The sequence below is a fragment of the Neolamprologus brichardi genome, chromosome 7, assembly GCF_056152115.1.
Source record: "Neolamprologus brichardi isolate AB-2024 chromosome 7, ASM5615211v1, whole genome shotgun sequence".
Classification (NCBI taxonomy): domain Eukaryota; kingdom Metazoa; phylum Chordata; class Actinopteri; order Cichliformes; family Cichlidae; genus Neolamprologus; species Neolamprologus brichardi.
In genome coordinates this window covers 16,909,681-16,926,890 of record NC_142110.1, presented here as the reverse complement: position 1 = coordinate 16,926,890, position 17,210 = coordinate 16,909,681, and the positions used below count along the sequence as shown (strand labels likewise).

At 43.3% G+C, this 17,210-nt stretch overlaps 1 protein-coding gene across 2 annotated transcripts in view; it reads left to right on the top strand.

Annotated features, from left to right (window-relative positions):
• The first annotated feature begins 9,836 nt into the window (after positions 1-9,836).
• The window catches only part of LOC102788385 (A-type voltage-gated potassium channel KCND2-like), a 31,944-nt gene continuing 24,570 nt past the window's right edge, over positions 9,837-17,210 (top strand). For both annotated transcript variants that reach the window (XM_006782588.3, XM_006782587.3), the window contains exons 1-2: positions 9,837-10,260; positions 10,559-11,745. In XM_006782588.3, the coding sequence (XP_006782651.1) occupies positions 10,634-11,745 (1,112 nt within the window). In that variant the 5' untranslated portion in view covers positions 9,837-10,260; positions 10,559-10,633. The remainder of the gene's footprint in view (positions 10,261-10,558; positions 11,746-17,210) is intronic.

Sequence of the window (17,210 nt, the reverse complement as noted above, 5' to 3'; positions counted from 1 at the left end):
ATATATATATATATATATATATATATATATATATATATATATATATATTATATATTTATATATATTTATATATATATATTGTAGCGTCTTTATAATATCAAGTGTCAGTTGAAGTGACAGTTGCTGGGAATTGGTGCTATATTAATAAAACAAATTTAATCATGTTGAATTGAAATCTGGCTGCAGATACCATTAGCCCCCTAAGTGATAGTAATGGTTGCATCCACAACCCCACATTTTAAATAATTTGGTGATATACATCCACTCTATACATAAATCAGACATACGGGCTTCTGGCTTGCAGTCTGGCTTTGTTGCAGTCATCGGAGCCTCTGGTACACAATTTGTGTGTGATTTTTTTTTAAACATGACAATGATACCAAACACACTGCCAATACAGAAAAAGCCCAGCTGGACAGAAAAACATAAAAATGGAAGACTATTAGTCAGAGATTGGCCTCCCTGGAGCCCGAAGGTTAACTTTGCTATGTCGTGGTGCTGCAAGGTGAGGTTTTGACACTAAGTGTAATTTCACTGATATTAGTCGTCCTTGGGTGGATTTTCCAGTCCTTTCTGCACCTGCTCCAGATCAGCTCATCGTTTGGAGGTTATCTTGAAGCAGAAGGCTGCCTTGGTTCCTCACCACCGACTCTGATCCCGTAACAAGTATTTTTCAACAGCTAACTCTTAGCCTCTCTGTTCCTTTCAATTAATTGTCTTGTTCTCTTATTACTGAAAAAAGAGTAAGAAGAGTTATTATTTCATGTCACTGCACGCCTTCAAACATCAAACTGATTTGAGCCTAAACAGTAACACATGAAAGACAGACCTGTTCATATATTATCAGCGGATGTTGCATAAAAACGGATGGAAGAGGCACCGTGTCCCATAGTCTGGGGTTAAAGTGGGACTTATTTATTTATTTATTTATTTATTTTGGCACAACACTGGAACGAGTCCAGGTGTCCATAAGTTGCTGAGGTACTTCAGCCTCTAGCTAGCCCTACAGAAGATGAGCACAAAGGGAGTAGCATTTTTAAAGTGACAGCTAAATTCAAATGCAGCATTTCTATCAGTTTAAAGAAACATCAGCAAACACACAAAGTGTTTGTTTGCAGTTTGTGTTGCTAGCTAAAGGTCCAGCTGCTGTTTTTCACAGGGAGGAAAAAGAAAGATGCTAACTTCACTCAGAGATGGAGAAAGATAAGAAAGACGTTAAAAGGACTCGTCAGTGGTATCTGATCAACTGAAAATTTAACTCTTACAAGTAACGCCTCATGTTTTTAAATCAGATATTGGGTCTGTACATGTGACATTATGCATGTGACAAAATACTCTGTAGTTTAATGCAGGATAAAAGGGTTAGTTTGTGTAAATCCACAAAGAGCAGTAAACCTCAGAGCAGCAGTAACCCAAATCAGCTAATCGCAGCCTGTACATTAAAAAAAATTCACTGGAGCTCTCAATATAAATGATTCTGTTGTAATGCTTTTCCCCATGGTGAGCCACTACAACTGATTGTAGGGCTTCCCCATGTGCCTAACTTTAACCACTTTGACCCTGTTAATACTAATTTTCCTGTTTAGAGCAAAGCCCCCCGTCTACATTGTAGGTTACAGAATTTTTTTTTTTAATTTTCCTTCTTTTTCGCTGTTCATGCTCCTACTAACTGACTGAAGTTGAGTACATCTATTAAAATTTAGACTAAAACAAAGTGTGTATTCCCATCTACTAATATTATATTATTATTACATTACTATAGCACACGGTTCAGTGAGCTTTTCACAAAAACAGCAGGTATAAACCAAAGAGCTACTTTTTTTTTTTTTTACTTTTGCATACATTTAAGAGCCAGTACTTTTTTTTAACACTAGTATCAGTACTTCTACTTAAGTATAGAATATCTGTACTTTTTCCACTTCTGTTGGAGACCCACTGCTCAAGAGCTGCACCAGGGGCTCAAGCTCACCTCTCCTACAAGTAAGACAAAAAAGACACAAAAAAGACTCCATTTAAGCAACTTTGTGTCTTCTTTTCTGCAGAGCTCCTGTGTGTGCAACCTTAATGCCAGTCCAATCCCATTACCCCCACCACTTTATCTGCGAATTATTACTTGACTGTAAATAAAGACTTTAAGCATGTTAACTCTCATCAGAGCCTGCTTTGTGCACCCATGCTAACCCCTAGTATGACATGCTGAAGCAGAGTGGGATCAGAACAGAAGGGCAGCCAAAGAAGAGCTTTGAAGCCATGGAGAAGGATTCCTGAAGACTACTTATAGAAAGCCTGCCTTAGAGTTCAGGCTATGTTAAATAATATAGGTGGTTATACAAATATTGACTTTCAAGACCATTAGAATCTGCCTTGCTATTTCTCTGTAGGTTTAATAAATCACTCCACCTATTTCCCGTTGTCTTACAAAATATAAAGAATTGAGTGGCTCAGGACTTTAGATCAATGAACAATTGTTAGCACAGATGAAGAACATCCTTCACCTATTTATCAACTGATACATGTACTCACTGTATTCATCAAATTGCCTGGCATTCGAGAATATATATAATATGAGCGATCGTGGCTCAAGAGTTGGCAGTTCGTCTTGTAATTGGAAGGTTGCCGGTTCGAGCCCCGGCTCGGACAGTCTCGGTCGTTGTGTCCTTGGGCAAGACACTTCACCCGTTGCCTACTGGTGGTGGTCAGAGGGCCCGGTGGCGCCAATGTCAGGCAGCCTCGCCTCTGTCAGGGCGGCTGTGGCTACAATGTAGCTTGCCACCATCACCAGTGTGTGAATGGGTGGATGACTGAATGTAGTGTAAAGTGCTTTGGGGTCCATAGGGAGTAAGTAAAGCGCTATACCAATACAGGCCATTTACCAACATGAAATTTTAGTTCATTTGGTAGAAAGGTGCTCTCATTGTTGGAGTTTTCACCTTGTTGTTTGAAAATCATAGCCAGAACCTGCAATCTCTTGTTGCTAGGCATCATCACCATCATCCCTGAAAAAAAGGTGAGAATCTGAGAGGTTGAAGCTTAAAACGAATAACTAAATAAATACATAATTTTATGAAACAAAAGTGAGATGAGCTGATTCACAGCTGCCCACCCCCAACAAATTGCACCCGGGTCATCTACTGACATTACAGTTCAGCTCTTATAAAGACAGAGTGCTTCCTGCCACCAAACCACACCCACTGGAGTGTAAAACAGGCACCACTACAATATGCAACTGAGGTCTGAAACACCAACAAAAACCCTTTAACTGGCTAGAGGTAAAAAAAAAAAATAATTATGTAGCTATGTGTTACAGGAAACTACTGTAGTTTTCTAGGGCATAAATTATGTTACTCATACCTTTCTAAATGATTTAAATTCCACTTTCATACAACTTGCATGATGCCAGGACATTTCACTGACAAATTGCTTGCAGCACACGTAGGCATACTGAGCGTTCAGATCCCACAGTTTTCCCATTTTTCCTGCTGATGCCTCACATCTCATTGCTGCTATCCACTATTGTCTCCTGAAACGCTCGGTTTTTCAGTTCACCTGCTTAGCTGGGGTTCTTTACACTGCTGCAAGTGCATCCCATCAGGCTGAGACTTTAAGGCCTTTTTTTTTTTTAGGTTTTCTTATGCATGCAGAAAGAATCGACAAGAAGGAACCTATATGCAATACAAAGTTAGTGGAAAGCAATGAATTGTTTTCCCCTCCAGTGTGCAGCTCCGTTCCTCTGCTTGATTTGTTACCTTACCAATACCCTCCTCTGTGACCTCATAATGATGCTACCAGTTCACACTGTGCTTTATAGGTTAAAAATAAACCTCCACAAATTGTGAACTCGGAATCAATTTCTCGCTGAAAAAGAATTGTTCATTTATAGCCTCGGAAGTTACACAACATGTGGCAGGAAGACAAATTAGAAATAATTAAAGAAGCTAAGAAAAGCAGCTCACAATTGGCTTTTCTTGAGGATTAATCACCATGCGCGCTCCTTGTCATCATCCCTCCGTCCATATAATTTTCTGCGACTGTGGTTTGTGCGGTTTCTAGTAAGGCAGAAATCATTTTACAAAAGCGGCTCAAAGAAGCTTCAGATTAAAGTGCTGATGCTTATCGCAGTTTACTGATATGATGTACTTAGAGAAAGCCCTTCTTCATTCCGTCTTCCTCCGAGCCGCGATGCTTATGATTGATAAAACTTTCAGAGCTAGTAAATTGATTTGCCTCCTGTCTGCGGGTTAATAGGCCATGCTTATGTGCGCTCAACAACAGCGCTCAAGTACAGCGTGCCTATCAACATTTGTCTCCCCGGACAAAATCACCAGATACCTGGTTCAATGACAAATCCTTGTTCGGTGGTTCCACTGTATCCTGTTCACAGATGACTGACCGTTTCTTCATGTGGGACAAAGGTACGGATAAAAGCAGGAAAAAAAGGAAGGGGACATGAGACAGAGAGCGAATGAAGAACAAATTTTGCAGTGCACATAAAGGGGGAGGTGTAAGAGCTGTGAGCTGTGCCTTCATGATGATATTTCACCCTGAACAAACAAGCTGAGCCTCACAGAGAGAGGAAAGCATCGATCTACCCGGCTCCAATCATAATACATCCACTTTTCCCTAAGTTTACTTTCTGGCATTCTATCAGGACTTTATAAATTATTTTGGGTGACAAATCGATCTCTTGCTTTGCCTCCCCCCCCCTCCCCCCCCCCCCCCCCCTCTGCTGAGAGAAGGGAAACTTGATTGTGAGCAGTCTATGTGCATGTGTGTGTGCTTGCTTATGTAAATGCATGTCTGTCTGTGCACACGTGTGTGTGCATGCGCATGTGCGTGCATGTGTGCGTGTGTGTGGATACACTCGCTTGGGTGTTTGTGTGTCGTCTGCTTCGGAGGCATCATCTGCCATCTGGCCTCAAAGTACAGGGGCCACATGGTGGGAAAGCAAATGTCACTGGTCAGGCCAACCAATGCCAAGTCCCGACAAATGACGTCAGGAGAAGCCCACACTGCCACTGCCCAAATAAACAACCCTTCCACAGAGTCTGATCCCCTCCTGACCCTTTGTCGCACTGTCGGTTGCTTGTAATGATGGCGATGGTAATCTAGGAATTAAAGCTTTTCCTAGCATGATGCTCGAACTCGAGATTTGAGCTGAATCCTTAGAATCAAGGGAAAGAAATGCATCCTATGACTTAAATGGAGGATGGTCAGCCGGATAATCTAAAAGAAAGACAGAAGAAAGGAAAGGAGAATAAAAAAAGAATACCTTTGTCTGAGGCAGAACTATTAAAGCCAGTGACATTTACGTATCAATCAAGTGAAATGGCAATGCAATCATGATCCAGAGAAATGGTACCTCACATCTGCCAAACAAATATGACTTCTATACTGAAGGAGAGTCGATCTTTTTTCCCCTTTTTTCCAACTGCTATCCCCTGTGCTCCAGTTCAAGCATACACGTGAGGAACAGTGTGCTGATGAATGTGTGATCTGATTCTAAGCTTCTTAATTCAAGTCCTTTCTTCACCATCACTTCATTGCAGAGAAGCAGCTGGAACATAAAGGTTTTAGCACTTGCCACATTTGAAAAGAGCTCTTTTTCGTTTGGAGGCTGCGTCTGCACACACAGACAGTGAGAACCTGTTAAAAGCCTTGTGTTTAGATCCACACAGAGCATCTGCTCAGCACCTCTGCAATGGGGAACGCAATCAACAGATGAGGCGGGTAAACAACTCAATGCCCTTGCAAAGAATTACTGTTTCGACAAGGGTTTGCCAGTTGGGCACCATGCTGGCTTTGGTTTTTAATTACACACTGAGAGACATACACATAATGCATTCCTCTGTGCCGTTGCAAGGCCAAAAGAGATTCTAAAACGGTTGAACAGACAAGCCAAGGTAAGGGAAAGTACGGTTCAGTTCAGTCTCACGGCCACGCTTTACATTTTCCAGCTGATGCGCCCTTGTGTATTAGTAGTTAAGGGACTCACACAGCTGATGGTGCAGTGATGTACTCCACTTCTCAGAGCCCCAGACATGCTGCAGCATATTGTTTTAGCTATAGGCACAAGCACTCACAGTGACAGACACCTCCGTTCCCCTTGCAATGCCTTCTACACCTCTTCACCAGATGACAAGAGCCACTTTCCCTGTAGACGCAGTGAAAAAGAGTTGGGTGAAAACAATTAAAAATGCGCCAGTGGGCGAAACGCTTGTCCCCTTCTCGTTGATTCCCGAGCAGAAAGTCCGGAATAGAAATGATAAATTGAATTAATGAGTAGATTTGTAAACAGCAAATGTATGTTTTTCCCCAGTGCTGTTAGTTTCATTGTTTTAGTTATTTCAGCAGTGTCAAGTCAAGAAAATAAATAAAATAAAAATAATGATATGCTTGTAATGACACAATACAGGTACTTTGAAGCGCACATACCCTGTATGTCCTATTTGCAGCTTCTTGACAACCAGCAGTTGTTAAATTACAGATTATCCCAACAATCCTGACAGGGATGAAACTAGTCATAAAGTCCTCAAGCATCAGCCTCCCACTCTGGGCAACTCCCTTCCTTGCAGTACATACTGGAGCACATGAACACGCATATAAATAGCTTCACACATGAATGTGCGCTTACACGCATGCGCGCACGCACGGATGCAGATACTAACACACCAGCTGGCATTTGCAATAAAAAGACAAAAAGACCTTTTCTATTTTACACATCCGCAGGGGGTCAATAACTCATTAGAGCCAAGGAAAAGGCAGAGGCAGCTGAGGGAGATGACGTGGTGGGAGATGGGCGGTGTGACTGTGGGCTGTTCACCTGAGGATATCAGCGTGTCATTGTGCTCAGAGGTCATGATGACGAATTATGACTTCATTTAGCAGCATTTCATAAAACGTGCCAGGGCATCGCCAAGCCCGAAATGGGGTACTACACGTGCAGTTTGCCTGTTTAATTCTCCTCTGACATTTTCTCTCTAACTGGGATTTTTTTTTTCCGGCTCATCCTTTTGTTTTTTATTTATTACCTTTATACTACTTTTCATGGACCCGCATCTCATTGAAGAAGTCTATAAATGTAAAGTTTATTATCAGGTTAAACTAGCCCACTGTCCTTCCATCAAAGCCTTTGGAGAGTGTTCGCCTATGGGGTTCTCCTTAAAGGCGGTGTAGGCATTGCTGTGAGCATTTGCACTGCAGATGATTCATCGTGCTCACTAGTTATTTCTGGCCTAAACTTCTGAGACTGCCTCAATAGTTTCAAATATTTGGAGTTTCTCTATTGATGACCCAAATCAAATGGTGGCTGCCCTCTTGGCTTCTTCCTTAACAAGTCCTGGCGCATATCCAGTGAAGGGGACTCATCTGTTTAATCATCTCAATCACTGAGCTGGACCCAACTAAATATGGAATAGAGAAAACAGGCTGCAGTGTGGGCTGCATCAGTGTACTACAGCGGGCAGACTGCTACTGTCAATGGATCAAATCCAAAAAAATATAGCTGTGTATGTTTGTGCGTGTGTGTGTAAGCCCACATGAATGTCTAAGGGTTTATCAGACAGTGTGTGTTTGTTTTGGGTTCGTGCCTTTGGGTTACGACACTTAAGGAACCGTTTACAGAATTTATTCTGTTACACAACCTAATCCTTAAAGCCTCCGAGTCACTTCAGTAGTACAACATCAAAATGTCAGGAAGCACAATCTAGATAGTCAGAACAAGAGTGTAATTATGTGCATCACCATCATCATCATTATTATTATTACTATTATTATTAATACTACAGACTGTTGTAAAAATATACATGCATTCATTTCAAGTCCACATCAAAGATTTCCATTTATGACCCGACGTCCAAGCAAAATACCACGAAAACACCAGGATGATGTTTTCAACCTTGTTAAGGACAAATGCTAATTACATGATCCAAAGACTAAATCCATAAACACACAGACATTGTAATTAAATAATCTGCACAGCTCTGTGTCAACACCAGCCATCTGAAATGACCTTGGAGCTTCTTGAAAATTAGTGTGCTCATAAAGTGCTGCACGTTGGCACTTTGGATGATGTCGTTCCGACCCTCCTATCACGTCACAGACTGAAACTGTGCAAAATGACAGGTTCGTACTGTTCTTTCGAAAAGAACATATGGTTGAATGATGGATTCACTTGTTGGAATATCTTGGGATGACTGATTTTACAAACTGAATGCAAGCAGAAATATAAAGAACAAAAGGCAAAAAAAAGAAAACCCAAGCTGTTAATTCGTGTATTCATTTCATAAAGCAACTATTAAATAGCAGAAATTCTGATAAATGCCGTGTGCAGTCGAAATTACACCATATGTAGATGCTAAACAACCACATTTACCTCCTTTTAAACTAAAACACTGATGCTATGTGTGATGTGACAAGCTTGCAGCTAGTCTGGCAACCACCTCAGCCTGTGTTTGGTGCCATTTGGCAACCGCTGGAATATTTAAATGCCCTGATGAATACATAGCCCCTGGGCCTGATGGCTCAAACTGAACACCGAGTGTGTTCTGACATGCTCAGCATACACTAATGGGACTTCTGACAGTCTTGTGCATTCATCCTACAAAAACCCGGCATGGTGCCAGAGGGGAACAGAGGCTGGGTGTGAATGTAGTGCACTGGCTGAAGATCTGGAAAGTAAGAGGCCACAGGTCAAACTGGTGCAACATCTAATGTGTCCATCAGGAGCCATTTATAGTGCCAAACTGTCCTTTGGCAAGAAAGGGAGCCCCTTCCTATTCATTTGCTACAAATTACAGTACTTTACATAAGAGCAACAGCTGCAGTAAATTTGCCAAAGTGAGTGAATCCACATATCTGCACTGACCGTCCATTTCCAAGGAGCTGCGTTTACTTAAGCATGGCCGTTTGGCTGAAGCTGGAGAAGCTCTACAATTATGTGACTGCAGGGCAAAACACGCCTGTAATTTGTAACCTGCACGCAGGCATCTGCACGAGAAGCCGTCTTAAGCAGCAGAGCTGAAAGCCCGGTTGCTGTCCGCGGTGCTGAAAAACAAAACTGGCTAAAACGAGAGCTAAATCCTTACTGGGAACGTGTTCTTTATGTCCCAAATTGTTGTTTTCACAGCCAAACATGGCCTGAGTCTAAACACGTGCTACACAGTGGACACAGCTGTCTCGATTCCCCTGGAAAGCCAGTGTTGTTACGTTATAGAGCACGCGAGACATTTAATTGATTATGGTTATTTTGGAAAATGTCAGTAGAGCGGTGTAGCCCAATGATGTTGACCTTTTAAGCTGTGTAACTCTGTTCAACAGCATTACACAACAGTACAAGTCCAGGAAACCGTATTGATCAGGATTTGTTGCAGATCTGAGATCGGATGTTTTTTATGTAGAAAAAAATTAAACAAACTCAGGCTGAAGATTACAGTCAGAAAATTTCGAGTATGCGCGCACTCACGTGTTCCTTTAAGCTAGAGTGGTATCAGGTTTACTTTTTTCCCTCTAAATTGTTTTCAAAATTTTTTTTTTAAAAATACACGAGTACATTTAAAAAATGCGCCTTGAGGAACGATATGTGTGTTAATGCGTCGACATAAAGCCGATGTTCATTACGACCTCCATAGAAAACAAACCACTCTATCTAAAACATGTCATTATATTGGCGACATTATACAATATGCATAATATTAGAGCGGAGTAATATACGGCTGGGAGTAAGTCCCTGGTGTGCAACGAGAGGAAAAACACACAAACAAAAGCGTTAACTTGAGGTTTTGGCGATGCCGCCTACTGAGACCACCATTACGCATTGATTAGTTCCCCCCACAGTGAAGCAGCAGAGGAATTTCTGGGTGCAGATATAGGACCACTCCTCTCTCTGCATACGATTTTCTCTCCTCTCTCCACAGTCGGGGCTTGTTGGTGAGGAAGGGGGAGGATGGTCTTGCAGTCGACGAGAGGAACAGGAGTTTATTGAGGAGTAGCTGCAACGGGAGGAAAAGCCTGTGCACATGAGCCTTGCGGATGTCAAGAAGAGAAAAAAAGAAAGGCTCGCGCCTGGACAGATGACCGCTCTGTTGAAACACTGGCGCTTGAATTGTTTAACTTGTTGATGCAACGTTTTTCTACTGTTTCCCCCCCTTCTCGTCTGGGTGCAGTGACACATAGATGGGTGGCGGAATCGCAAGTATTCTCTTCCTATGATAGGTATTTATTGAACTCGCCGTGGATGCAGTTTAAAGAGAAACCTTCTTTAAGGTGGGTGTTTTTCCCCTTTTCTCTTACTCTTTTTTTTCTTTCTTTGCTGAGACCGGGGGTAAAAGAAGAAGAAACACGCCTGCTTTTATTGATGGATGATGATCGAAATCTAATTCATATTCTGCCGCAAAGTGGGCTTCCATAACTGAACAGTTACACTGTTGATAAGGCTGTGGAGAGTGATACTGCGCATAACACCATAGAGTATCAGTAAAAGTAAATGGGCTCATGCGTTTTCTTATCACATTCTGCTCCACAAGCCTATAACCGTCACTGTCCCTATCTGTTCTTCCTGCAGATGCAATTCATCTCCGAGCCGTAGCACTGTGATAACCGGAGCAGGGTCGTTTTAAAAAAGAAACTACAGGTCAGCATGGCAGCAGGTGTAGCGGCATGGCTTCCCTTCGCCCGAGCAGCGGCCATAGGATGGATGCCCGTGGCGAGCACCCCGATGCCCATGCCTCCTCAAGACAAGAGGAAAGCCCAGGACGGACTTATTATCCTCAACGTGAGTGGGACCAAGTTTCAAACGTGGCGAACCACTTTGGAGAGGTACCCGGACACTTTGCTGGGGAGCACGGAGAGAGACTTCTTTTTCCACGAGGAGACGAACGAATACTTTTTCGACCGCGACCCTGACATCTTCAGACACATCCTGAATTTCTACCGCACGGGGAAACTACACTATCCGCGCCAAGAATGCATATCCGCGTACGACGAGGAGCTCGCGTTCTTTGGTATTATTCCCGAGATCATCGGGGACTGCTGCTACGAGGAGTACAAAGACCGAAGGCGCGAAAACGCGGAGAGGCTTCAGGATGACGAGGAGATGGACATGAACAATGACGTCACGCCAGTCAACCTGACGTTCCGGGAGTACCTGTGGCGGGCTTTTGAAAACCCCCACACCAGCACCTTGGCTCTGGTCTTCTACTATGTCACGGGGTTCTTCATTGCCATATCGGTGATGGCCAACGTGGTGGAGACGGTTCCCTGTGGGTCTTTGCCCAACAGGTCAAAGGAGATTTCCTGTGGAGACCGTTACGCTCTAGCCTTCTTTTGTTTGGACACCGCGTGCGTCATGATCTTCACGGTCGAGTACCTCCTCCGATTAATCGCGGCGCCCAGCCGGTACAAGTTCATGAAAAGTGTGATGAGCGTCATCGACGTGGTCGCCATCATGCCTTACTACATCGGCCTGGTGATGACCGACAACGACCAGGTGAGCGGTGCTTTCGTCACCCTCAGAGTCTTCCGGGTTTTTCGGATTTTCAAGTTCTCCCGGCACTCCGCTGGGCTGCGCATCTTGGGCTACACCTTGAAGAGCTGCGCCTCCGAGCTGGGCTTCCTCCTCTTTTCGCTCACCATGGCCATCATTATCTTTGCCACGGTTATGTTTTATGCGGAGAAAGGCTCCACGGCCAGCAAGTTCACCAGTATCCCCGCAGCCTTTTGGTACACCATTGTCACCATGACAACACTGGGGTAGGTGGCTGCAAAAGTCCATTGAAAAACAAAAGAAACAAACAAACAAAAAAAACTTCAAGCGCTCGAGACACACCACAACTCACCAGCTCGGCATTGTTACTGTGTCGATAAACACACATAACACACAACAATGAAAAAATTCAAAATTAATATTATTGCAATAATACCAACAATTAAACAATTATTATGTAGTAGTGTTCTCAACGAGCACTTACAATTAGCTAGTAGATCTTAATTTGCATAAAAAAAATATTTTTAGAAAATTGTAGCTGGGCCACAGGTGTGGGTCATTGGACGTATTAATGCTCAGCCAATCAGAGAGCAGGAGCAGTGTGCTTTATAGAAGCTTCCGCGGTCGATTCAATCAGCGAGCCTGCCCCTCACAAGCACCTCTTATCATTCTGAGGGTAAGCTACCGTCCCTGCCGGTTTCCAAGGGTCGTTACCGAACGCCTTTCCAAAGGTTACCGCAATGTCTTTAAAAAAGGCGCTTTTATTGTCGCGCTATAGGAGCAAACAAACTACAGCCCACTGACCACGCTCCCACATACCGCATTAACAGGCCAAATTAAAGGCAAAGCAACGTATAGGACACACACACACACCTCTCCTCTCCCTGCACCGCCTCCTCTCCGCCTCTCATTCACCCTCTCTCAGCTCCCCTCTCTCCGTTTCAACAAGGTGCAGTAAATATTTGAATGCCAATTTCATGCTCGCGAACACCGCCGGTCGCAACCACGTGCTGATGTAGCATATCAGCCCATGATTAAACTCGGGTTGGACGATTACGTCAAATTAATTTGTATTGATGAGCGCGCTCAGCTGCACTGTGTGGCTTGCTGTTATTATTATTATTGTTGTTGTTATGAGCATTATTCCCAGTCTTCTTTGGTGATGCGTTTTCGCACCACCTCTGTGTGTTGCAAACTTTTGTCACCGTCGTTAAGTTTGACCTGATGCCTGCTCGCATAACAAAACAAACAAACAAAAAAATCAACAAAAAAGGTAATGCGGAGTTTAAGCAACGGGGGAATCGCAATAACGCTAAAGGAAAAACACAACAATGTATACCGGTTGCTTCTGTACTCGCTGCTGCTGCTCGTATGAGGTTGAGCACAGCCGCTCAGCCAGTGTTAGTCCTCCTCTTCGCTGATGACACAGAAATTAGGGCCCGGGTTTTAATTTCAAAGTCACAACATCACAAAGCAAACACTGCAAAAACAAATTGCCTCTGGCAGTGTGTACTTGTGTGTGTGTGTGTGTGTCTGCAGCAGTGTATAAGCTGGAGCTATGTAAGGCACAGTCCTGAGAATATTACGTTCAAAATGTGTTCCTTCTTGTATTACTATCATTATTACTGTTGGTTTGAACTGACACAGGGATCTCTACATTGGGCACAACCTGATTTGGGGGGGTAAATAATCCCTCTTGTTTTTGTCTTCCTTCACATCTGCATTGATGCAGCCACTCAGCACCTGAGTACCCCTCAGCTCTGCAGGCAGCATATTTTGTTGTTATTATCATTATTGTAATTGTTATATAATTAAACGGTGACATTTCCCTCTATCTGCGCTCATGCTGCGGGTGACACTGAGTTAGTGGATTTTCTGTCTTCTTAATGGCATACAACTCTTCCCTCTGTGCTCACTCAATATCAGTCGAACTACCACTCACCCTCGAAATGACCAATGAGAGCATAATTAGTAATGGGCACGATCTGGTGATTGAAGCGGGCCACCTCGTACACAATGCTGCATCGGCCGTGCTTTCCATTTCGATTCAAAGCGCGGGTGAAGGATGAGTTGTGTAAGACGGTTCATTATTTATCTTTGGGGAGAAACAAAGATATTGCTGCATTCAGCGCGGAGTCTTTGTGTTGCTCAAGATGGATTTGAAAAAGATGTTTTTTGCCGCGAGAGAACAAAACTGAAATGTCCTTGGTAATGGGGACATCTTTGTCACTCCATTGTGATCTGTGACAGCCCGGCTGACAGATTTGCAACCTGAACCGAAGCCTTACAGTGCTGCAGAATGCTGCAGAGTGGACCACTGCTGGAGAGGCTGAATACTCATCAGTGTAAGACAAAGTCAGCCCCTTCTCACGATCCATCCTTGTCTTTAAAGGCGTGCTTCTGAAAAAACACATCTCATACAAGCCTACAAACCAGAGTCATGTCTACTGATACAGCGATGTAAGAAAAGCATCTGCTATATTCTTCTCCAATCACCTTCAGATGCTTATCTGATCAGGGGAAATGAGGTATTCTGATGATTTGTATCAGAGCTCAGCATGGAGAAAAATTGATCCATGTCTGACAAATAGGTATTTAGACCCATGTGAATGGGGTTGTCTTTTCATTCGCTGGCAAATAAGCTATTTAGAGACTAGCGGGTGCACTACTGGCTGGAACCTCCATTTGAAGCCTTTGAAAGCATTTGATTTCATTCTGTTAGTCAATGATGCTTTATGCCTGCATGGTATCATGATGCCTTTCCACTACATATATTTTCAATTTCCCCTCACTTGCACCCTGTGGAAGTAAAGACTGTGGTGTGCGTTCTCTCCCCTGCTGATGGCCCATTGATTGTGCTTAAGCAGACGTGCAGACATTGGGAGAGCAGGGGCTCCTGTTCAGAGGCACTTGGCAGGCAGCCTGAATGAAAGGGAAGGGTGCCTGGAGACCAGCGGAGAATCAATAGCACTGTGCAGCTGCGTGTCATGCCTCTGTGTGTCTACTCCTCTGTGCCACCAAACACAGGACAAGACCCACTTATCCCTCCTTCTTTATTGAGCCTAATCTCTGTGGCTGCTTTCGGATATCCAACAAAGAGGAATCTGCTTCTGCCGCGAACTTCAAGAACTGGGTGTAAAATATGAGATTTTTATCTGCAGCTTTGCGGTATCTTTGATAACGGCACGCGAGTCTGAGGATATAATTCAGTGTCTTGATTTAATATTGTTCATTTAAGGTGGTATTGCACTTTATTAGGCTGGGAATCAGACATTGCAGTGTTTTCCTGCTCTTATTTTCTCTGGATGATCCACATGGTCAGGGTGAATTAGCTGCAGAGGGAGTTTTTGGTGCTTCAGATCTTTTAAGTGATTTAAGGTGTAATGGAGTGCACTGCTGAGAGCAGCTGTGAAAACGGTGGAAGCCAAGCGCAACCCACAGGGGAAGAGGAGTGGGGAGGACAGGGCTTAGTCTGGCGTAGGCTAAACCTAGACACGTTCCTCTGGACACTGGCAAACATTACCTTTGATAGACACGATAGGCTCGAGCTTCTGACTCAAACACGCGAGCCCACACACAGTTTCCATATATTGAAATGTACTCTTTGCCCGCCAAGATGTCTAGGAGGAATGGTCATTATAATTACTGATTTGTTGTGACATTTACTATGTAAATTGTCCTGCGGTGTAACAAATACGCGTGTACGCTGTAGTCACTCAACAGATGCAGAATTTATCACCATGCCGTTTGTCTGTGCTGCAGCTCCACCCACCAAATACAACCGGAACGGCTTGACAAGTGAGCCCTATAAACCACTCAGGATAGGATTTATAAGACAGAGAAAGCAAGGTTAACAGACACGAGGGTCACTGTAGGGCCCATAAACCAGCAGAAGTATAACCATTATCATGCTTGCCAGTTCTGACACCTCAGCCCCCTGGCGATCGAAAACTACAACGCAAAGCATCATCTTCACGGTTTAGCGTGGTGCAGAGAGCGAAGCTTTTTGAAGTCGAAACCCTTCACCGCATGTCAAATGTAATTGAAACGTGCAGGAACAATCTGGAGGGCCTTTTACTGTATCTGTACCCAAGAGATAACAAACGCATTCTTGATGATATAGTCCTCATGCGGTTGGATAAGTTACCATGCCCCTGGCAGCCAATGCAGAGAATTTTCACTCTTTTTTTTCTTCTTCTTCTTCTTCTTTTTCCCCCTTCTGAGCTCGACAGTCAGCGAGAACATTTGGTGCGTTTGATTATGTAGCGCAATTGGTGTAATTTTTGTGTTCAGCAGAATAAATTACACCACTTGCCATTGTGTATGTTATGCACATTATGAAAATCAGCAATCCATTTTGAGCGACGTGATGTGGCGCCGTGTAAAACAGAAGTGGCTAATGTGAAATGTGTAGGCTGCTGTCAGCCTGTGGGCTCACGGCGGTCCTCCAGGTGCTTTATTGGGGAGGAGAGGTGACGCTAATACGAGGCTGGTATAATAGTCCTGAAGTGACAGGTGACTTAATGAGAGGAACCTGGCACTGAAATGTGTTCTGTGCGAGCTCCTTTCTGCCCATGCAAATGACTGCGAAATGTAGGAGTAGAAGCGAGGGGAGGGTACCAGGCAGCTTTCTTCAGAGGAGATTAAGATCATTGTGAAAGAAGGAATCCATAAAAAAAAGTGCTAAATTGAAAACACGCAAGCCCCTGCATTTTCTTTCTCCTCTTTGTTTGCTCAAACAGTTTCACTCTGGCAGTTGGAGATTTAAAAGGGTGCTTTGAAGGTTTGAAGTGGAATGATTGATTAAAATCTTAAGGCCATTCACATATTGCATATTTATTACATCATACTCCTGTGCTTTGAAAGGTAGATGTTTCTATTTGGTTATTTGGGTGTTAAATGAGTTTTCAATTATATATATTTCACTGAAAAAGAAAATATCCAGCATCAGAAAGAAAATGCATTTGTGGTCAGTCAACCCTGAACTGAAAAACAGATTATAGCCAGCTGGTAGGTTGATGTCAGGTTACTGTGTATGTGAACTGACTCTAAAAGCAGGCATGCGTCACTGCGGATGGTCAGATTGATAAATAATCTATATGGCAAGGACAAAATGGCTGTCCCCCCCATTTGATTCGATTTCTTTGACAGCAAATCTTCGAGGCAGCCCCAATAACACTCATTCCACGAGGGGGGGATTTTCATTAATTCACTTTCAATGTGCTGCATTAAGCAGGGAAATCGACTAGCATGTTCTGCACTTGGGCCTTGGTAAGGCAGCGCGAGGATGTAAAATATAACACCAGTGTCTTTTTTTTTTCTTTTCTTTTTGCCACTCCTCAGCATTTTTATGTTCTTCTTTTGTATTGTGAGCAACGTACGAGATTAATGGAATTTTTCAGAAGAAGATTAAAGTTGCACCGTATGAATGCGGCATCATTGCATTAGGAAATAAGGAGATATGTGAGAAAAAAAACATCACCTAGATTCCATTGTTGCTAGAAAGCATTTGTTCTGCCTGGTTCCACTCCCACCCGATCTTAACAGCCAAGAAACCCCGATCCAGCCTGAGTGAATGAATGAAACGAGGAAATATCGCCTGTTATGTGATTGTGTATGATCTTGAAATTTGATACGTTGTAAAAAGACATCGGATGTGTATATGTGCCACAAGATCAGAGGATCAAACAGTTTGCAAATGATAAATCCAAGTCCAACAGCTATTTTCCTC